General features: G+C 40.9%; 1 protein-coding gene and 1 long non-coding RNA gene across 10 annotated transcripts; both read right to left on the bottom strand.

The window, feature by feature from the left end:
• Window positions 1–5,222: 5,222 nt before the first annotated feature.
• Window positions 5,223–14,569, bottom strand: LOC103695961. Of its 9 annotated transcripts, none has more exons than XR_005510487.1 (9): window positions 14,352–14,569; window positions 13,329–13,472; window positions 10,685–11,261; window positions 10,446–10,592; window positions 10,186–10,320; window positions 6,621–6,738; window positions 6,086–6,526; window positions 5,825–5,894; window positions 5,223–5,738 (listed from the first exon to the last, which is right to left on the bottom strand). It is a non-coding gene; the product is annotated as an uncharacterized LOC103695961 (long non-coding RNA). The 9 variants fall into 9 exon arrangements; XR_005510469.1 differs by having other exon boundaries at window positions 10,446–10,585; window positions 14,352–14,568; XR_005510503.1 differs by lacking the exon at window positions 6,621–6,738 and having other exon boundaries at window positions 10,446–10,585; window positions 10,685–10,840; window positions 11,174–11,261; window positions 14,352–14,565.
• Window positions 14,570–19,272: 4,703 nt separating this feature from the next.
• On the bottom strand, window positions 19,273–22,242 carry LOC103695962. The gene is made up of 4 exons (XM_039123411.1): window positions 21,874–22,242; window positions 21,668–21,756; window positions 20,405–21,574; window positions 19,273–20,239 (listed from the first exon to the last, which is right to left on the bottom strand). The coding sequence occupies exons 1-4, from the start codon at window positions 22,049–22,051 to the stop codon at window positions 19,556–19,558; spliced, it is 2,121 nt and encodes a 706-aa protein (XP_038979339.1). The 5' UTR covers window positions 22,052–22,242; the 3' UTR covers window positions 19,273–19,555.
• Between the last annotated feature and the right edge of the window lie 503 nt (window positions 22,243–22,745).

The raw sequence follows: 22,745 nt of genomic DNA on the forward strand, positions 1-22,745 counted from the left end.
TCTTATGACCGAAGTCTCTACTCAATATGACATTTATTAGTGGCTTCATCAACAACGACAAAAGATCCCTGCTCAAATCTTAAACCTAGGCTTGAGTTTTTTTTTAAATTAACACATCAAATAGTCTTCCACAATTATAAGTAAAATCCAGTAGCCCAATCCAAACATGAGAATTCAATAATTAGAATTCTCCCATCAATATGCATACTCTATGGCCTCAAAATAATCAAATACATCCATAGGAAATAGACCTATTTGCAATATCCAACATGCCAACACCAGATATAATCCACGTACATTTTCAACTTCGAAGAACGTTCCTTTCAATATTATGAAATCTCCTTAGCTTACTCCAATACTAAATCAACGTACAAATCCCACTCTAATAATTAGCAGCAAAACCAAATGTATGATCACATCAAAACCCACATCAAATTTGAACTTTCAAATCATTTAAATAATATCTGAATATGGTATACTTGATATGCCATTGTTGATCTACACTTATCTTAGGTCAAACCTCTCTTATCATAATCAAAGACAATTTATACTTCCTTCCGTATGCATCGAAAACCAAACCGATGCATACATTTTATCACAATGCCAAGTGATCTTACAGCTTAAGCACTGAATTTAATTGTCATGTCCAAAGTGATCATAACATTAAGCTATGATATATTTCTGTCACGATCCCTAGTGATCTTAAACATATGCTCAAATTCCAATTTTGTCACTATCCCCAATGGTCTTAAACGTCAAACTCTAATGCCATTAAGGCCACAGTCCCTAGTGGTCTTAAATCTTAGATTACAATATCATTTCTGTTACAATCTCATATGATTATAAACCAAGACTCTGATAGTTTTTCTATCATAATTCTCCACTGATACTCACCTAAACTTAAATCCTAGGATACCTCAACCTTAAGCTCTGATACCACTCTGTCACGCCCCGAACCCAGCACCCGGGTCCGGTACGCGACCGGCCGCATGAGCCCTAGAGCAGTGCCCTAAAGATCATGCAAGGCCTATGATTAACAAAAATTCTAATAAATCCACAATTAATCTAGTAATTCAAATAGAGCAGTCCGACATATCCAAAATAAACAAATTAGTTCATTTACAAGCTCTTCAAATGTTCATCGACATCAAAGAAGGATAAACAACTAACTAACTAATGACTCTGGTGCTCGCACTCTGCGCCCATCCCATCCAAAACTATGCATCCTGCAACTCTGGTAAAGAAAAAGAAGAAAAGGGGGTGAGCTTTACAGCCCAGTAAGAATCCCTACACATCCATACCAACACAATAATAATATGAATTTGAAAGCCACGACAAATCGATGCACATTTCATGAAATCATAAACCGGCTATCAAAAGGCTCGAATAATCAATATAAGTATGTACGTCAAATATCAATGAAAGTCCAACTACGCAAGAATGATATAGCATACGATAGCTCATAAATCTTCATTAATGTTTTCAATGCTTTTTCTTTCCATTCTATATTAACTTGATCCGGATCAATTATCTTTCCGACTTTGGGCCAAATCCCGGTCACGTTTCCAGCCCGTGACAGGGCAAACCAATAGTGTCACACTTAGAGCCTGTGACGGGCAAACCAACATTGTCACACTTAGAGCCTGTGACGGGCAAACCAACATTGTCACACTTAGAGCCTGTGACGGGCAAACCAATAGTGTCACACTTAGAGCCTGTGACGGGCAAACCCATAATAACGAGACGGCCCAAAGTCAATGTTCATTTAATCAATTTCACATCCACACATCAATCCCTTTTATTTACTTTATTTCCGGCCTAGACTAACCATGGTCACGTTTCCGGCCCGTGACAGGGCAATCACTATAACATGGTTAGTCCATACCACCACATCCATAAATTCAATTATGCAGGTATAAGTTATACACATACAAGCATCCATCACACTACCAACCACAAGCCAACACGATCAAAATATAATTAAATATAAAACTATTTTGCTTTGTCTGGATCATAGCATATCAAACATATATAGTGCAAAAATATGTATATCATGTAGGATTGGCGTACAAGGATTCTTACAGAGATTGTAGATTGACACAAACACAGATCCGGATCACAACCTACAAGCTAGGGTGCTGAGTCCCCTGGTCAAAATCTCCTGGCACCGCTGACTCCTCCCCTACAACATCAATTACAATTTACAAACTAAATCATTTAATATTTAAATATTCTAAACCATAATTGACATTTACTATGGGGTCCATCTCCAGATCCCCAAACATCTCAATTCCTCCAATTCTAGGGCAGTCGGGGTGGCCCGACTCCCACTCTTGTACCACCAGCCTATGTCGTCGTCCGCCACAGCCGCAACCACGCCGCGACGATAATCGGTCCCGGTGAAGAGACCAAAAGAAAGGATGGACGAGAGAGAAGGGTTCTTCCTCCGCCTCTTTGGTCCAAGGGCAACAGCCAGGGTGGCTATGCCCTCACCTTCCCCACCCTCGGCCACCATTGGCCGAACCAGCGCCGGCCACCCCTGCTGCAGTCGCCGGCGATGGTGGCCGGCCAAGACAAAGAGAGGAGAAGGGGTCTCCTCTTCCTCTTCTTCTTCTTCTTCTTCTTCTTCTTCTTCTTCTTCTTCTTCTTTCCAACCGACACTGACCCCTCCCCCTTCCTCCATTTCTTCCACGGAAAGGCCACCGTGATGGTGGCTCGGCCTTTCCCACCCCACCCGACGGCAACCCAACAGTCCCCCGACCGCCATTGCCGCCGGCGATGGTCATCCGACGCGAGGAAGAGGAGGAAGGGGCGGGATCACGAGGAAGAAAGCCTCGGATCCGCCATCCCCCATCTCCATCCAAGCCTTCAGTCCCTCACCAAACTCCATACAAACTTGATCAACGCCCAAGTACCATGGATCCCGGCCAATCCCGACGGCCGGCGGTGGCAAAATCCGGAGGAGAGAGGCCGAAACAGGGTACCCCTGTTTCGGGCTCTTCTCCGACGATTCTCCGACCAAAACCCCCACAACACCACCCGAAAAAACCTAGCAAATGAAACGCAAGGGAAAGATCCACGCTTACCTCAGTCCGATGGGTGTTCCGGCGGCCTTTCCGGCGAGGAATCGGAGGAATCGAGCTCGGCTTCTTTCTTCTCCCGGTTTGTGGATTGTCTTCACCGAAGGAAAGGAAGCTGTGGAGCTTCCCCCACGGCCGGCCGGATCCTCTCCGGCGCTCGTCTCCTCCGGCGATCAGCTCACGCCGCCGCCGCCGCTCTCCCCTCCCCTTTCTCCTCTCTTCATCCACGATCGTGCCTAGGGCACGATCGTATAAAGAGGGATGGGCCCGGTCTTTTCGGGCCGGCCCATCTCTCTTTCCTTTTTTTTTTTTTTCTCTTTTTTTTTTTTTCATGGGGTATTACAACGACAGAAACCCAACATGTGTGATTGGAGATCCCATGAAGCATGTTCATATGGGTAATAACAAGTTACTAGTTGATTGTGAGTACACTATCATATTTAATTTTGAGAATCCCTCCCTATGGTGTAGATAGTGCAAACTGCAGTATATGAAGATGAGGTAAAACTCTTAATGGATACCATAGTCCTTTAGGATGGTGTGTCTATCTGCAGTACACACTTGATGGATCCACCTATATGGGTGTGGGAGTGGGGCCTCTTCCTATGAGAATTAGGCAGTTCTCTAAAGCACTCATGAATATCCAGGTAAGGTGTATGGCCTATTTGCACCAACCCGTTTAGAACAAGCCCAGAACTTGAGAGGTCAATGTGGTCTATGGGTCGCTGATTTACATGAAGGACTTTTGGTTTATAGAAATTTCATATTTCACCAAAGTTTTGTAAGTTATACTTACTAGTCATAAAAATGGTTCATAGTCTCAAAGACACTATTTTGATGCATTGAACTCTCGCACTCGTTAACTTATTATTGAATTTTAAAATATGTGGGGGATTATTGGAATATTTAAAAATTCCAATTCTGCCCTTCTTGTCTTTTGCCTTTTGTCTAGTGTACTTTCTTTAGTCCCACATTGGAAAGAGATAAAACTCTAAAGATCTTTATGTAGTATTAAACCTTTTAACTTGGGGAATCAAAGAAAGTAAGTAGCCTATGCGCGCACGAGCCCAATGGAGGTCCAAGCCAAAATTGGCGAATCCGATCTGAAAACATTTAACCAGGCGCGTCGCGCTCGATCATCGCTCGCAGGGGGGACCCCTCCTTCTGGTTTCTTTTTGCTGTTTAATTTTTTGAATTTAAATTTTAAAACTGTTTTGTTTTGTCTTTTGGTAAAACGCCGTATCCTTTAAAAAACGCCTCTTCCTTTCTTTTTTAAGCTCTATCAGTTCCGAAGATTAAGATGAGAAAAATCTTATCCTCTCTCTGATTTCCCGAGGCCTCTATTCTGTCTTCCCGAGAGCGCGGTTCTGGGCTGTTCGACAGAATCACTGCATCTGTGAAATTATTCTTTTTAAAGAAATTTCAGACATTACAAACTCTTGAATGTATTAGATCTGACTGTGATATATCTTAGCTAAAATTTAACGATCTCGATGTTAATCTCTCTAAGTTATATTATAATGGACATACTTCAGTAAGCAAAAGGTGTATATATAGAGTTGATCGGCACCGAATCATGAAGGTTTGCATGATGCCATGCACGTAACCTCCTACCTTTTTGAAGGAGGGTTGCATGATGGAGTGCAACTGCCAACCTCAAAATTATTAGTAAAGCTGTGAATCTCCATATTTTTCAAAGATCAGCTGCTAATAATCATTTTATAATCTAATTTTACCGGACAGGGCTTGAGGCCTTGAGCAGGTGCCTGCATCTTCTAAGCAAAAGTAACCAAGTATAGGGAATTCTGCCCTCAGTTAGGGCATCAAAGTTGCTGATTTAATGATTTCTAAATTCTGAGGTGCCACAGACGCTGTTACGTCTTGTTTTATAAGAAAAGCCATATGCTGTCGCTAAGATGCTGCAAATAACAATCCAACTAGCAAAGAAAATGACCACCGCAAAGGGCATTAAGATACGGTAGTCTATAGTCATGGACTCAAGGCAATTTAATTACAGAATATCTCACTAGATTGTACAGTGTAGAGTCATGTTAATATTCTATCGCAATGTGATGTTAACGTCCTGTGGTCGCATAGTTGCAATGCTTCTACTTTAGCAAACTTCAACATTAGAATTGATACTTCTATAGTCACATATGAATTTTTTATGCCATAATTTTCTCCCGTATCTTGTGATGAGTTAGAACCAAACTTTGCCAAGCTTATAAGTTTATTCAACATAGGCTTTTTAATGTCATTCATATGATAGAGCCTCTCTCTCTCTCTCTCTCTCTCTCTCTCTCTCTCTCTCTCTCTCTCTCTTTTGGATAAGGTAGAGACTCTCTTTCTAAATATAGCAACTGGCCAATTGCATGATGCTAACGTCACAGAGAGGAGATGGCAGATGCTACCTAATGAGTGTTTCAACCAGTTTTCGTCATCTCTTTTCTGCAGGGAAAAAAAAACTGGTCGTTAAATGAAATGAATCAGGAGGAGGAAAAGGAAAATAAGATATTTGAGGAGAAAACATATCTGACTGTAAAATCTTCATGAGCATGAGCTACCCTACTCTCCTTCATTGCCTCAGCTGAGTTCATAGTTATTCATGCATTTATTAGAAGGGTTTCCAGCTCTATGGTCTCTATTAAGTCAGAATTCCTGCAACCATACCAATAAAAAGCAGAAGCCTAAATAATTCAAAACAATAAGCGACAACATTGATTGAATGAGTTAAAATAAACTACCATATGAGCCTTCGGTCACGAATTTTGACATCATGAAAACTCTCCCATGCCTTGTCAATCAACTGACAACCTAAAACCAAATTCAAGGAACAGTAAGCAGCCCACCAAACTCACCACAAGAAAATGCCAGTCATTCCCTCTACTAACTGTTGTCATTTAAGTGATTATAAACACATTCTTTCTATAGTGACAGAGTGCATAAACAATTAGGTGGATGTTACACCAAAAACCAAAAGGAAAAGAAGAATTTTATTCCCCAACCTAACAAAGTAACCTTTTTCTAGTGTTCCTTGAGTTCAAAACACAGCAGCATTATTTTGCATCACCCGTTGCATGTCGAGACAAATTTTTGAAGTTGGCAGCGAACCATTTGAGTTTCTTGCTTTATCGAGCCAGGCAATGGTCCTCTCTCCGGCATCCTTTTCAAGAGGCTTCTGCTTCTCTCCTATAGTGTTCCATAAATGATATTGGCATTTACGATAGTCATTCCACATTGTCTTGCATATTATATAAAAAATAAGGCTTCTTTGAAAGAGAGAGAAAAAAAAAAAAAAAAAAGCCTGGCTTGCAAATTTCTGCAACCCTGTTTGCACAAGCTCGCCAAAAACTACTATGTCAAGAACAGATGCACAAGCCGCCTCCCCCAGGAGCCATCAGACCAGGAACTACTGCATCTGGATCATCACCCTGGAAATGAACTACCTGAAAATCAAAATATTTGGTGGAAAAGAGTAAATGCCATTATGTACTAAAAACATTTACAAGAAATTCTTCAGGTCAGTTCCATGAGAACTACCTGAAAAACAAAATATTTGGTGGAAAAGAGTAAATGCCCTTATGTACTAAAAGCATTTAGAAGAAATGCCCTTATGTACATAAAAGCATGTTCAATGCAATCACCCCCTGGCAAGCCCCTGAAACATAGCTCATGAAGGACAATCATTTTTATTAACAAAACAAGTATGCAAGATTTTTCTTGATAGTTCTGTCAAGCAGAAAGAAGAAGGTTGAGGCCATAAAACATCGGAAGCAGCCACACTAGTTGCAAGAATAGCAATCATGTATTGTGTGTGTGGATAATTTTACGGAAAGTAATAAACCATTTCACTGCAATCAAACAGCTCTGTGGTCGAACAGCCATATTAACCCTAACAGCAGTTTGTTCATCCCATAAGGGTTCAAGGTACCAAACCATCAGAAATGCAAATTAACAAGTCATATAGCAAGCTAAGATGCAGAGAATCAAGAGGCTACAGAGTGGTTGTAAGACCCCATTTCAGTGGGCTTGGGCCGGCCGTTTGGGCCATACGCCCAACACTTGAGTCAGGGGAGGAAGACTCCCGATGGGAGTCGTCTTCCTCCCTGAGTCCGGTGCGGAGGAGTCCTAGGGCTCACCGGACTCTGGTGAAAGCCCTAGGACTCGGTCTATAAAGGCATCTCCCCTCTTCCCTTGAAACGTTGCTCACAAATTTTGAACAAACCTCGTCGGATTTCCTTCCTTTTCGAGTTCCAATCCCGAACCACTTTTCTTGATTTCTCACCGAAAACCTCGCCAGATCATCGTCGAACTGAGGTAAGACCCAAGCTACTCTTCTCTTTTCTTCTTATCATCCACCCGCATTTTTCTTTGAATTAAGCCGGCAAGTCGCCGAGATCCACCCAAAACAGAGGTGCCCTGTTTCGGCGCCCTTTTCTTTCTTGTTCATTGCCGCCGGCCGCCAGAAAAAGGCTGAGTTACGCTGACCCTGGGATCCTGAGATCATGTTGTGGTGGGTTAGGGAGATAGCCATGTTTCAAACAAATTTTGCTTGGGTCTCTAATGATCTCCTTCTTTCTTTATTCGTGTCGGCCGACCATCGTCGCTGGTGGTGCCGCGGCCGAAGGACTGCCTAAGGCCGTCGTCGCCGGGGGTTGGGCCACCTTGGCTAGCCCCCCTTTTGATCTGAGAAGAGGAAGGGAGAGAACGACTCTCCCCTGTCTTGAGAAGAGCGCCCTCTCTTCTTTCTCTCCTCTCTCCTCTCCTTTTCTCTCCCTCTCTCTTGAGTTTCTCTCTTGTTTCTCAATTTCTCTCTAATGGAACTTTCTCTCTCTAAGCTTTCTCTCTACTTGGATTGTTTCTCTCTCTAGTTTCTCTCTCTAGTTGGAGTTTTCTCTCTCTAGCTTGATCTAGGGAGATCATGGTTTGAGGACTGTTGGATAGTTTTGGGGTGCTAGATGCTGGTGGACCCTTTAGATGATCAATAGAGGGTTCTGGGTTGTTAGAAACCTCGGATATATTTTTGATGTTGATTTGATTCTATAGGAGAATAATCTATTGGACAAAGAGAGGTTGAGCAGGGTTCTGCGCACCCCAATTCGTAGATCACGGTAGTCTGTCTGGGTTGTCAGTAGAGAGGTAAGAATCCTTATACACCGATTTGCATGATATAAATATTTTTCTACCTATAAATGTATGATATGCTAAGATAAGTAAGAAGCAAAAATAGTTTTATGATAGTTTTGGTATTAAATCATATTTTGATCATGTTTGCTTGCGTATGATGGGTACATATATGAGCATAACTTACACTTGCAAAATCGGACTAATGGATGTAGTGCTCTGGACTAACCATGTTATTATTGGTTGCCCCGTCATGGGCTGGAAACTTGATTGTGGTTAGTCTAAAGTCGGAAATGAATAAAAAGGAATTGATGTGTGGATATGAACTGGATTGAATAAACAATAACTTTTGGCTCATCTCGTTATTATGGCAGGCCCCGTCATAGGCTGGAAATGTGGTATTTTGGTAGGCCCCATCACAGGCTAGATATATGAAACTATAATTGGTAGGCCTTACCACAGGCTGAAAATATGATACTTTGGCAGGCCCCATCATAGGCTAGAAATGTGGAATTGTAATTGGCAGGCCCCACCACAGGCTGAAAATATGATACTTTGGCAGGCCTCATCATAGGCTAGAAATGTGAAACTATAATTGGTAGGCCCCGTCACAGACTGGAAATGTGATACTTTGGCAGCCCCACCACAGGCTGAGAAATGTGACTGAGATTTGGCCCAATATCGATAAGATAATTGATTCGGATCAAATTTAAAAAAATGAAAAGAAAAGCATTAAAAATACTAATGAAGATTTATGAGATATCATATGATATCACAACAAGAACAAAAATACAAACTTCTTTGCGAAGCACTTAATTCATCAAAAAACGAGGGAAAGGGTAAGATGACAGATCATAGAAGTAAAATACATGGACTCTCAAGATGGAGAAATCTTGACTAAATGACTTACTGACACGATATCCAAATTCCCTTATGAACCCAAAACTCTATTTTTGATGCGTTTTCAATCTTAAACTACATAACAAGAAAACTACCATACTCCAACTTATTCAGATTTCTCCTAAATGTTGGAGTTCAAACAACTTTGACTATAAACCAGTGAAAACTTCATTCATGAAACAAGCACAATTCCTAGGGATTAACAAACTAAGTAGATCATCAGTGCACAAAAGACGTATCTAGATAGTCAGACAAGATTTAAAAGATACTATTATCAACTTATGATTTTTGAATTTTATTTTGACTTCTCATTCTGAGTTTTGATAAGTTATATATATGAAAATAAGTATGGAGTCCTTCAAGTAGGATCATTCATAAGTCTTAACTTCATTTTATATGGACGGGTGAGCTCTAATTCAAATAGGATTATGCTAAAATGTTCCCATATCATATACACATAGTGGGCATGATGAATTTAACCAAGATTTGCAGAACAATTTTGAGGTTTTCCTCTCTTCCTTATGTGATTTCATGATGAAGCTACCGGCTCCTTCAACCCTCAGTCCTCTAGTTGTTGAAGACTCCATCATAGTCATACTTGTGCATTCCTAAACTATCAGTTTATTAATTTAAAACAACAATTACTAACATTATTTGAATAATTTCTCCTATTTCTCCCTAAAGCCCCATGTGGAACTAATATTTTGTTAGAATTCTAACACATACTATCATAAATCAAAATCTCTCAAGCAAACTAAAGACCTAGTGATTCAGCTTTAGCTCCCTGAAGAAATCTAAAGTGTGTTACCCCTCCATCGTAGTTCAAAAAAATTGTTAAGCCTAAACAAAAAACAAATCCCTTTTTACAATACCACAAATACCTAGTTTTTGGTCCTTGCATCCAATTAATTTATATTTGTAGGACATCATCATACTATATCAATCTCCAGCCTGATTGGTACTAAGATTGATGCACTACCAAAAAAAACATCAAATCCAATGGACAAATTGTAGCCAAATTGAGACAGACAATCAAGTTACCAAATGAACCACTTCTAGGACAAGTCAACACTCAACTTACCATTGCTATCCATGAGAAGATCCAATGCAAAATATTCCACAAAAAACTGGGTATCATGCTTCATTGCTTGACCATAAAGTGTGTGCAACAATGCATGTGCAGTTCGATCAGCAGCACATGCGCAGCGATATAGGCCTGGCCACATGTAGATGCCAAGCATGTTGAAAAAAAAAAAAAAAAAAAAACTGAAGTGAAAAATGGAGTCTTTCCAATAACATGTGAATGAGAAAAAAAGCAAAGAGCAATGCATGAACCTCAACCTTTTCCAAAGTTCAAACTTTGACCTCCAAAAGCGTGTTGATAAATGTTCCCATCTTCGGTTCATGAGAAATGGTGATGCAAAATTTTCTAGCTCAATAACTACTTTTGGTGCTCCTCTGCTCATATATTGAATGGCATCCTGATCACTTGAAGAATTTAGCAACACATAAGAGACACGAGATGTGTAATGAAACAAATGTTGTGAAAAAGATCAGATCAAGGTTCGCCGTCTCAGTACCGGACCCTGTATCGGTGGCATACTAGTATAGTGTCGGTTCAGTATCGTACGAAATTTTTTTTGCGCACCTAGTGTCGATACACCACCCATTCCGGTATCAAAACGGTATGGTACGGGACGCTTTGTATCATCCAGTTCGGGCTAGTACAACATACCCTGGATCAAATTATTAAAAGTTCAGAATATTTGCTAGAACGAAAAACAGATCATAAAGATAGTAAGTTAGAGTCCCAGCTATATTATGAAAGAGCAGTAGTGCTAATGCTTCAGGTTCCTACTTAAACCAAATATACCAGAAAGAGTCCTCCATTGTGTGCTAAAACATACAATAATCAGATCACAAAGAAAATTAGATTTCCAGCCATATTATGAAAGAGTAACTGTGCTAATGCTTCAGGTTCCTAAATAAATTAAACATACCAGGAAGAACTCCTTCACTCTGTGCCAAAACATTGAACTATGAAATGTAACATGCCCTGAGCAAGTTACCTAACCAATCACTTCCTTTGACCGTATCATACATATGCCACCTCCAGTCATCTTCAGTCATATTTCCAAGTGCTGCACTTATACCATCCTGTATGGTCTCTACAAGCATGGTTAATAGCATATACAAGTACATATAAAATAGTGATCAGACAGTCAATTGAATCATTGATACTGTTTTATGAACAATCTTAAAAAACATTCATAATGAATCTGCATGCCATGGAAAATAATAGTTAGCTATTACAACACATCTTTCGTTTGGACTTTCTTCTCAAAGCATGATATGGCAATTTTTAAACAAGACACAAGTTCAAGCAGAACTTAATTTCTGCTGGTTAAGATTAACAATCCTATGGATTTTTGTCTGAAACATAATACTGTAATTTGTGAGCATATGATGCATTAATGCATCACCCTACGCGACAGAAAAACTCCTTTGAAAACAGATCATCCCACTCATCAATCTTTGTCCTTTGCCAAGATTAAAAAGGACCACTCAAGATATCAGCAAATGCAAATATTAGCCAACATGTGAGACATGACACAGCAGATCCACTGCAGGTAAACATGCCCTCTAAGACAGCAGGGAGAGCATGAAGTTCGACTCATCAGTCTGGCATAGTATAATCACGTGCTTACCATAATCATGGACAGTTATTAATGCACAAGTGTATAGCTCTCAGCAGTCAAAAATGGAGATATATAATATCAAGAAGTGTTACGGGCATTTCAAATAATCCTGCTAGATCCCAAGGAATGGAAACAGGATTTCCAATATTACAGAATATAGGGTCTGGCTCGGCCCACGTCAATTGGACCTCTCCCAGCCCATTCAAGCAGGGAGAAAAAAGACCTGCTGAGGTCTTTTTCCTCCCTGCGATATCCAAGCCTCTCCCCCTGGCAACCCCTCACCCTCTCCCTCTCCATCTCTCCCTTCTCCTCCACCCTCTCGTTCTCTTTTGTCTAAATTTAGGTTGCCAATCTCATGAATCCTGCTGGATTGCACAGGATTACCCAAACAGACCCTAAAAGCGACATGAAATTGGTCATATCTTTGATTCCATTATATATCCTTTGCAATATTTATTTGGTACAAATTGTTACTTTCGCCATAGCTATGACACAATCAACAAGGTATGCATGGTGACAAAGAGCAAGTATCGGAAAAAGCAAAAAATTCCAACTTTAGGTCATGGGCACATATGGCCTTCATATCAACACTCAAAAGTTAAGAGACTTACTATTCTTAGATCACCCTATTTCAAGACAAAAGGCCATAAAAAGTTGTTCAGTCACACTTAGTATGGCATTTCTCATAGAGAAACAAGTACAATTATTGGTTGGTTAATTGAATTCAGCTTGTGATGTATTTTATCTATTCTACTCTAAATTTCTTAAACAAGTAGGTGTCAACCGGATATTCTCAAGTCATGCAAGTGAAGCCATATTTTATAAAATATGGTATTTAGTTATCTATCTTTTTCCTATATTTGTCTTTTGGCTGTTTGATAAAGGTCCCACATGTTCTTTTGCTTGTAAAAAGTCAAGAAACCACAATTGCAGAAAGAAAGGGCATCCCATACTCTGAACTTCATGGAACAACAGATATCTCATAAATTTCACTTATCACTTGTTGACACTAATACTTATCATTGCATTTAAGAATGTAAAATGCAAACAATTTCATACCATATTAAAAATAAGAGCAGTAATTGTCAAAATTGGAAGGTTCTTTTCACATGCAACAAAAGCCTAGAAGAGAACATGTTATAAAAATTCTTGGTCCTAGCATTACTGCATCAGATCATTCCATGATAGGCCAATTTTAAAGCATTATAAGCTTTCCTTTGTCCAAGAGTTCTGCCTTTCCCAGCTACCCAAATCAAAACTCTATTGTTTGACATTTGTGAATTGCATGCCTTCCTTTACTTTGTCTGAATAGCACCTTGCTCCCATAATCCATAGGTAAATGTAAGTATAACCTTAACTCCAACAAAATACAGGCCCCACAGACAAATCCATTACACCATCACAGCTACTTGATAAAAACCTTTATTAACAAGAGAAAGATAGTACAGATGTAATGAACATTTAGTTATCTAAGGTTGAACCACATCTTTAAAAACTAGTCAAATTTTTTAAAAAAAATCAGTACCTGTACAGCAACTGTATGGGAGCGAGTAGGAAAGAGCTTGGTAATGCACGCTGTGTTAAAGCCATGCTCTGCAAGTCTGATGGCCGCTCTGAGCCCAGCACCTATTGCATTGTAGGTGTGATCCACAACAGTGTACTGCCCAACCTTCATCACAAACCCAAAAGGCAAAAACTCAATTTCTTTCTTTCCATAGAGAAAATCAATGAAATTACCATAATTTACGGACTCAAGAAAGGTAAATTAAACAAGAGTTACCGAAAATAAATATTCAAGATAATCTTTGATCTTATCTAAAATATTATAACAAAAGATAAAGGACAGAGAAAACAAGCAGAGTGACCAAAAGCATGCATGCTAAAATGAAAAACCCTAGCTATAAAATCCTATGTCATCAGTCTTCAACTCTTCATTCGCAGATATGCAATATTCTACAAACATAAAACCTGATTAGGGATAAAGAGCAGGAAACGAAAAGACAAAAACAATCCTTATATCATGAACAAATTTGAAATATCTAAAGTAAAATATGCTAAAAAGGAAAATTCTAGCTTTTCCGACGGCATTAACAACCACATCCTCGGAAGAACTGAAAAGCATGAATAAATAAGAAATAAAATAGACCAGCATTATCAGGAATTAAACAGATGTTTATCGCGCCCATAGCATGCTGAACCGTTAAAATATTCCCAGAACTGCATCCAAGACTAGAGCTTCAGTTCAGCACACGGACAAAGGGAACCAGAATGAAAGAAAGAAACGCTAGCTATCAGGAAAACTTTAATCATTAAAATTCTAATCAACATTAAAACCACTCGACAACAAAGAAACGTCAACTCCTCACAGAAAACAGTTCAAGAATCATGCAAACAAAGAATCCGGAACATCCTAAAAAAGGAAAAAGAGGAGACTGGACTAATGTGGTGGATTTGTGTTCTCTGATCCATCGGAAGTGAAACAAGAACGGAAAGATCGGTTTCAAGAAGATCGAAGAAAATCAAGTAGATTGAAGGGTTGAACTAATACCGAGTTGGTGGATGGAGGTAGAAGGCGAGGAGCGGATTCATTGGCTTCCGACCGACGCCGACGCCGCCTTCTTGGAGCAGAGGCGAAGGCCTCGGGATGCGCAGCTCCGCCACATCTCTCTCGCTCTCAGTATCGCCGCGTCCGGGGAGAGAGCGTCGGGGGAGTTGTTGGGGCTGGGGGGTAGGCGGTGAGAGGGGCAGAGGGCGGCGAGTGGGGCCGGAGATGGGGAGGTCGTTGTCGACGATGACAGCAGCCCCTAAAGTCGGCATCAAAAAGGCCGACTTAGCTTTCCTTTACGTCTAGGGAAACTTAGCTCGAACTTCTATCTTGAATCTTACCAAAGTCGGCACGCTTCACCGACTTTATTTTATACAAAATATGTGGAAAAAAAATTATAAACAGACTACTGATTTAAGAATAAATTACATATAATTTCCTAATTTACCAACGAAATGTGTTTAGTCATATAAAATGTAGAATATAATCCTGTTCTGATCATGATAAATATACCCATCTATGTCAGCTCTGTTTATTAATCAACAACAAAATGTTGCTTAATCCAAAGAATGAAACCCATGAAGAGGAAATCCAATGAACATTTGTGACCTTCTTAAGTAATTATATAGAAAGAGATGCATGTGTTGACTGAGAGAATGATAGGACTGTGCTATTTGATCCGATTACACGTCATTGATGAGTTGTGTGGATAAAAGTTTTAGGGGAAAAGATCTGAAAGACCATGCACTGGATAAGGTTGCAGCTCTTACTGCTAAGCTGAAGTTACCATACTATCGCTACAGTGAAAGATCTCCTAAGCTTATATAAATATTGATAGAATTTTAGTATATCCATCAAGTTAGACAAGTTGAACATGGATGAACGAGAATAGTAGCAAGATGTCCAGAGTTGTTTCGATGCAAGTGATTACGCAAGCAGCTGAGGTGTGGAAACAGATAACTATCGGAGGGCGGAAAAATTTGGGGCTCCTATAATGCAGATTGTGCGACTTCTCAGAAAGTATTTTATCACCGGAGAACCACCGCCCTCTAGTTACCTTAAGATTAATTTTGATGATAATGTAAATGGAGGAGCAAGAGGAGGAGCTACCTGTGTCATCAGAGGCTCGAACTCTGACTTTGTTGTTGCATGAGACTGTCATGATTCTAGATGCAAAGTTGAGAAGATCCCTGCTCCGAGCAAATTGCATCATTCTTGAAGGAGATTTGGTTATAGTCATTGGGTGGGTGCCAAGGCTAGCAGTCCCCCGAGTCCATCCACTTCTTAAGGACATTTGGAGTATGATTAGAAGACTTGATGACTTCCAAGCGGTCCATGTCTACTATGAGGTGAATAGTATGGCCGACTAAGTTGCTTTCTATGTAGCTGAGCATATTAGAGATATTAGATGGGAGAATCATGGTGCCCTCCGTCTCAGTTTTGAATTATTTTAGTTTCTAATTGTATTGGATGTATTCGTACTAGAATTGTATGATCCATCCAATAAAAAAAAAGGAAGAAGAAGAAGGATAAGAAGAAGAAGAGGAGGAGGATGAACATCAGGTTCAACACATCATTACTATAGTACGACAACACGAAAGAACTGGTTAATCATTTAAGGCCTGGGACAGGCCTTTGACCCACCCCCAAGTGATACTAACATCATAACAGAATTAATGGTTGATACCTTATTATAAAAATCTGATGGTTCAAATTTCATCAAAAAAAAAAAACTAATGGCTCAAACAATCAAACATGCTAGAATGAAGTGCCAAGTCACACAACCATTGCATATGAATCTGGCCAGATCACTGAAGAACCAGTGCTGTCTTGACACCGATCCCATTGTTTAGTGAACACTACTAGATAATACCTTCAAAAAGAAGATTATTCTTTACAAATATTGCAGTCGTAGTTCCTTCACCTGAGCATGGCCACGAATACTCTTATGGATTCACCACCAGCCTGCAAACTAGGTACTCGAACTCATGCGTTGGTTGGAAGAAAATAAAAAGGAAAATAACTATGACTTTGAATTTTTAATGTGGTACTTGATGCATTACACAAGTGCTTGTGCCTCAGAAGCCTATGACAATTTGCAGCTGATTTCTGGAACATATATATATTTGCCCACATGCTTCCCATGACGTGTAAACTATATTCACCTGGCCGAGGAGTCCAAAGCTGAACCCTGTTTAGGGATCAAGAGAGACTGTAACTACTTGACTTCCTAACAGAGCTGCAAGTATAGCTATTACCAGAGTAGTCCACCTGATTTGCACTAACAAGAGAAAGTTCTTTGATTCAAAATATACCGTACTGGTCCGAACCGGATAGTACGAAGTGTACCATAACAGTTTGTTATCAGTATTCAATACAGATCAAAAAATTTTTATACCATACCGTACTAATATTGTGCTAGTATGACATTGGTATGGGGTTCGGTATCGAGACGATGAATCTTGGATCAATATTCTGGAAAGTAGTATCATTATGCTTATATATTGTCCAATGCACAACAAGAGTCGAAATACGCATTAGTTACCTAGTATCTGCCACAATCCAATCTGCTAGTCGCTTTTAGTGATTTGATGCTAGAGAGATAAGCCATTTTCTCTGGGCCCAATTTTTGATCCACCAGTCACGAGCTGACACATGGGATTTAGAGGAAAAAGTATATTTTCTTTAGTTGAACAAGTCTTCTATGGATGGGAAATTAAGAATCTGATTTTCACTTGGATTAGGAGTCCAAAGTCTACCAAAACTTTCGCATCTATAACGCAAAACATACAATACCATATACAATACTTTATACTCTCTTTCTAGGTCATCTTCTCCTATGCTATATTCTTTTCTTTTTTTTTCTTGACTTAAGCATCGGAAGGCTCCCGACCGAATCACCTCTAGTAACCTCTTTTCTATCTTCTTCATGCAGGTAGATTGACGCTTCTTTCTCCCACATGCATAGATAGGTGCTCTTTAGATCATTGGATCAGGTTTTAGTGGCAACATCTCCATGTATATATATATATATCAATGTCCTGAGCTATTAAAGTAAAATTGATTAGCAAGAAGTTTGTGAGCTTCGTAAGCCCTGATGAACCCTCAGCAACTGGCCCATGATAAAAACGATTCAATGCTAAATCATTATGCATATATATATATATATATATATATATATATATATATATATATATATATATATATATATATATATATATATATATATATATATATAAGTTTTTATTTTAGTACAGTTAGAAGTTTTAGGAAATAGTTCTGCTTCTAAAATTTCATTAACCAATAAGTTGACAGGCGCAGTGTCCATGATCGATCCAGACAATCTTTAGCAAATTGTGTGCCTATCTCGATTTTTTTTTTTTAAAAAAAATCATGTTTTCAAGTGAGAAAAAGAACGAGGAAAATAACATGAAACTCAAAAAAGCACAGGTGAGTCAACTATTGCCCCATGCTGCCGCTTGCTGGACTTCCAAGAAGTCCAGTAATTTAAAATATTTAAATACCAACGATTTAGAATCTTCGAAGACAATACCTCTTCTAAGTCCAGGGCTGGACTTCCAAGGAGTCCAGAAATTTAAAATATTTAAATATCAACGATTTAGAATCTTCGAAGGCAATACCTCTTCTAAGTCCAGGGAATACATCTTCCCCCATCGACTAATGTCCAGTGATGTGAAGGAGCTCTGATCATGAATGTGGCACTGGAAGCTGTATCAATGCTCTAACATAGATGTAGGTAAATAATAACAACAAATAGTATGAGAGTTGGAAGCATATCAGAAGTGCTACAAATTTCATAACTTTATAAAGATTTCAAAATTTTCGGCTATTGTGTGTGGACCGGATTGAGTCAAGTTTGGACTTATCCGGGTTTTGGGTTATGGGTGGCCTTATTGTATCATTAACAGGAACAGCTTTGCTTTCAGGTGGGGCTTGCAACGCTTGCATGATTGAACAGTAGCACAATGATCCATCCATTGGAGGAGTACAAGCTGCACGGAGAAGTCTTATTGGAAATCGTTCTTGGAAAACATTAATCCTGCTACCTCGTTTGACGATTCCCATACAACTAATTTTTTTCTTTTAATTTTTAAATTAGTGGTCTGCAGAATCATAAGAAACACTATTTACTGACCAAAGGCTTGGCTCCTTGAATCCATGGAGAGCTCAATATATTTAATATAGAAGTACCAGAACGACTAAGATTGTGTCCGGTTCTCAAATCATGGTTCCCTACGGCATCACATGGATCACGATTTCTGACCCCATCCGGTTTCCCATGCACCCAGCCTGCCAACCAACACCCGAAACTCTTTAAAAATTGAAACAGAAGAGCTCGAAAGGATAACCATCGAACACTCAGCTAAAACGACTAGATCAGAAGTGGCTGTACTCGGTCAGATCTATATTCTCTTATCTGTAATGTATATCACTTTCTAGAAAATTTTAACTTATTTAGAGTCACACATATATTTTGAAAGTCGAACAGTATGGCGGACTGAATTGTCTCCTTTGCTGATCATCATATTCGAGCTTTTTTATGGAAGGGCACTGTTCCCATATCACAGATCTTAACTCATGCTTTGTACTGTGACTGTTCGAGGTATACTCATACTATATATATATATATATATATATATATATATATATATATATATATATATATATATATATATATATATATATATATATATATATATATATATATATATATATATATATATATATATAGCTCTTCTAGGAACCCCACTGTCTGAGAACTTCCCCCCCAAGCAACCCAACACCTCTCTCACCCACCACACAGAGAGATTCCTGACAAAAGCTAATTACATGCTCACAACACCAGCTTCTCAGCAGAAACCACATACAAAGTAGGAAAGAGAGAAAAGATAGAAGCCCAAGATTGAAAAGAGGGAGAGAATAAAGGGGATGCATACTTTTTATACAAAGAAGATAAGTGGAGAATAACGTGCAAATATATATTCATACAGGGTGACGCATCATGACCATTTGAGTAGCCATTCAGGCACCCCTTTGTTTTGGAAGTACGCAAGCATCTTTTTTCATGTATCGTGATGATGGGAAGAGGAGAAAAAGGAGTTAAGGTTGATGAGGGTGAGCATGCAGAGACGTCGTAGAACCCAATGATTTGAGCTCCCGGCGTTTCCGTTAGGAATAAGGTGACGTCAGGTCCTTCGGGAGGCGAGGGCGAGAGATGCCGCGACCTCCACGAGGACGCCGTCAAAGATCTCCTGCTCGACCTCCAACGCGATGTCCTCAGCCTCTTCCACCACCGAGGGGTGCACCAGCAGCCGCCGTATCTTGGCCTCCGGCAGGTCCCCCGCCACGAGTGCGTCGATGTCGCCGACCACCTGACAGTCGGCCGCCGGGAAGCTCTGGATCTGCCTCCAGAGCTCCCGTAGCAACAATTCGCTGCCGTCGGCTTTGTCCCCGCGGTCCATATCATGATGCTTGATTAGATGACTCTGATGGGTGGTGGGGGTGGTGAGGTGTGGCCGCCGGAGGAGATCTCCCAAGATTTCCTCCACCAGATGGAACAGGAGCTTCCTGTTCCATCGGTGACGCAGAGGGCCGAGGAGGATCATTTCCCCCTCGACTTTGCTCTGTGGCTGGCCTTCTTCTGCCGGGAAGAAGGGGAGCTCGAGCTCGAGCTGGTGGAAGATGGTGGGGTCTATGGGGAGGGAAGAGGAGTACCATCTTAATGAAGGGATGGCTACTCCCGTGATCCCTGCTACTTCTAGTATGGACCTCATATATCTGTACTCGGGATCCTGCTCCATTGGTACTCGGCGTTGGGGACTACTTTGGCTCTTCAATGGCATTAAAGCACCTTCAACTCCAATATTCACCTGTGGCAAGATAGAAAACAGCATTAATGGAAAACATATGCACACATTGACCAGGAGAAATGGCATCTTGTGAAAATTGAACTATACATACATGCAATATGATAGTAAATGCAAGTTCTTGTAACTATTGGCTCCAGAAAGGAGGATGTCAGTATAGTCATATACCAATTTTTGCTCTTGGACCGAGCAGGAAGGATATTGCTGGATTCGATCGGGTACCGGCCTTGACAGTGGACGAGATGCTTCCTTCCTTTTGATTCTAACAAATGGAGGGATAGAGCTGCACTTCTTTTCTGAGAGGTGCTTCTGGAGCATGGAAGCCGGCTGCGAAGGGGATGATAAGGCATCCGGTCCGGCTGTTTCGGAAGCTGGATGTTGCTTCTTGATCCTCTCGGTGAAGCGCTCGCAGCTTGCTTTCTTGGACTTGCTTGGACCTATCTTAACTGCCTTTCCATCCACATTATCTTTACTTCCAAAGGAATTAGATGATGGCAAAGTAGGCGATGGTGATCTCTGGCGAGTAAATTTTGGCTGTTGCTGGGATTTGGGAATGCGATCGTCCCCCAGTCTGCTCTTCGAGGGCCCCAAGAACCTGATCCGAGGAGGTGAACATGATGCTGGCGGATTCATTGTCGGGGACTTGCGCTGGCTCCATGCATCAACATAGCATGTTCCTTTCTTCTCGGCTGGTTTAGTTCTACTTGATCTGACTGCAAAATCATCAATGCTGTCTCCTCTCCTGCTACTGATGCTTTCCTTGACTTGCTTCACAATCTCCCGACCATAGTAGTGGCTTCTCGGGCTCTTGTTCTCATATTGGTAATCTCTCTTCCTAGACTTTGCCATAGAAGGTGATGATGGCGAAGGTGGGAGCGAGTAGTCCCCAGACACCTCGCACAAGTAGCTGAACTCCTGCATGGCCTTGTTTGTGCTCTCCTTCTGAAGTTGCAAAGATAGCCTTGGGTATGAATCCCATGACCTGGCTGATGACGCTCTCGGAGTGTCCGGCAACGAACGGGACCCCATTTCATATCTTCCTGCAACATTGCAGTTTATACTTTGGAGGGGTTGCCGAGGGGATACCAATTCTCTTCTGCATTCACGTTTGAGTTTCTTCTTCTTGCTCTTCTTTCCATATTGCTTCCGAGATTCCACCAGCGGAGGAGATTTCCGGCATGGTGTAGTTGGACAAGAGAGCTGGTCGGGCAGCACCTCTAAGCCCATGAGACGGGCGACGACGCCGGGTGTCCTTGGCGTCTCAGCCTGCGAGCTCCTTCTCTCCTCCTCAAACAACGTTATCAATGCAGCTGGTTTCAGGACTACTTGTACCCCAACCTGAATAAGTTGCAAAGAATAAAAAGGATAAAAGTTGAGAAATCATGAATAGAAAGCAAACTTGTGAAGATATATACCCTCATAATTACTTACAGGGACATCATCATATTCCTCTGGAATGGCCGAAGCAGATGGTGGTTTCTCCTCGTCCAGCTCCAGGCTATTCCTTGGCGCCTCGACACCTAAAGTACATCATCAAAAAATCATAGCGAGTGAGTCATGAGCGTGTGTGCGAGAGAGAGAGAGAGAGAGAGAGAGAGAGAGAGAGAGGGTTGGTTTTCTTTTCTTTATTTTCTTACCTTTGAGCTGAGAAGTGGGGTTGTGGACTTCGGGCGACGAGCCAGGCGGCACGGATCGGCTGCTGCCGGTGAAGAGAAGGTGGTGGAAGTCGAAGTACTGGAACATGCCGCTCATGCATCCAGGGCTCTCCTTATCCCCTTTACCCAAAGAGCGGCTCCAATGCCATTCCCTCCCCATCTCTCTCTCCTCCCTCTCCCCACTCCACTCCTCTGCAGCCACCTGCCTTTCTTCCCAAAGTGAAAGAACCGGAGGAGACGAGGGTGGACGGAGTGCAGGCTAACTAAGAGCAGAGCGAGAAAAACGGATCGGCTGATGGAAGCCGCTGGGGGAACGGATTCGTTTGAAACAAAATATTTTGTTCGTATTTGAAAAGGAATTCCTCATTACAGAAGAAAGTTGTTATCATCCCTCATCCTTTTACTACACCCCAAACAAAAACCGACAACCCCGCCCCACTCAGCGGGTTCTGCCTGGGGAATCGAGAATACTACGGAAGGTGACGATATAACCACGAGGCCCCCAGTTCCTCTTAAAAATGTTACAAGTTGTTGAAACGTCAAGCTACGTTAGTGGAGACCACTGAATCAAGTATCCAGCGGTGAGAGTAATTAATTTTAAATTGCTGTCATTACTAAACTTTTTTAAGAAGTTGCACTTGCACCATAAGCTTTGTTTAATACCAGTGACTCAAACGAAACGTGGAAAGGAACGGGGGGTGATGGGCTCGGCGCAGTGCGCCAGCTCTCTAGTTACTACTGTTTGAAATTTCAAAGAGTGGCCCCCTCTTTTATTCTCTCACTCTCTCTCTTCGCTCCAAAAATTGATGAGACTAGTACTGAGGCCAACGTCACCATAACGCCCGTGACGGGTT

The sequence above is a fragment of the Phoenix dactylifera genome, chromosome 2, assembly GCF_009389715.1.
Source record: "Phoenix dactylifera cultivar Barhee BC4 chromosome 2, palm_55x_up_171113_PBpolish2nd_filt_p, whole genome shotgun sequence".
Lineage (NCBI taxonomy): Eukaryota > Viridiplantae > Streptophyta > Magnoliopsida > Arecales > Arecaceae > Phoenix > Phoenix dactylifera.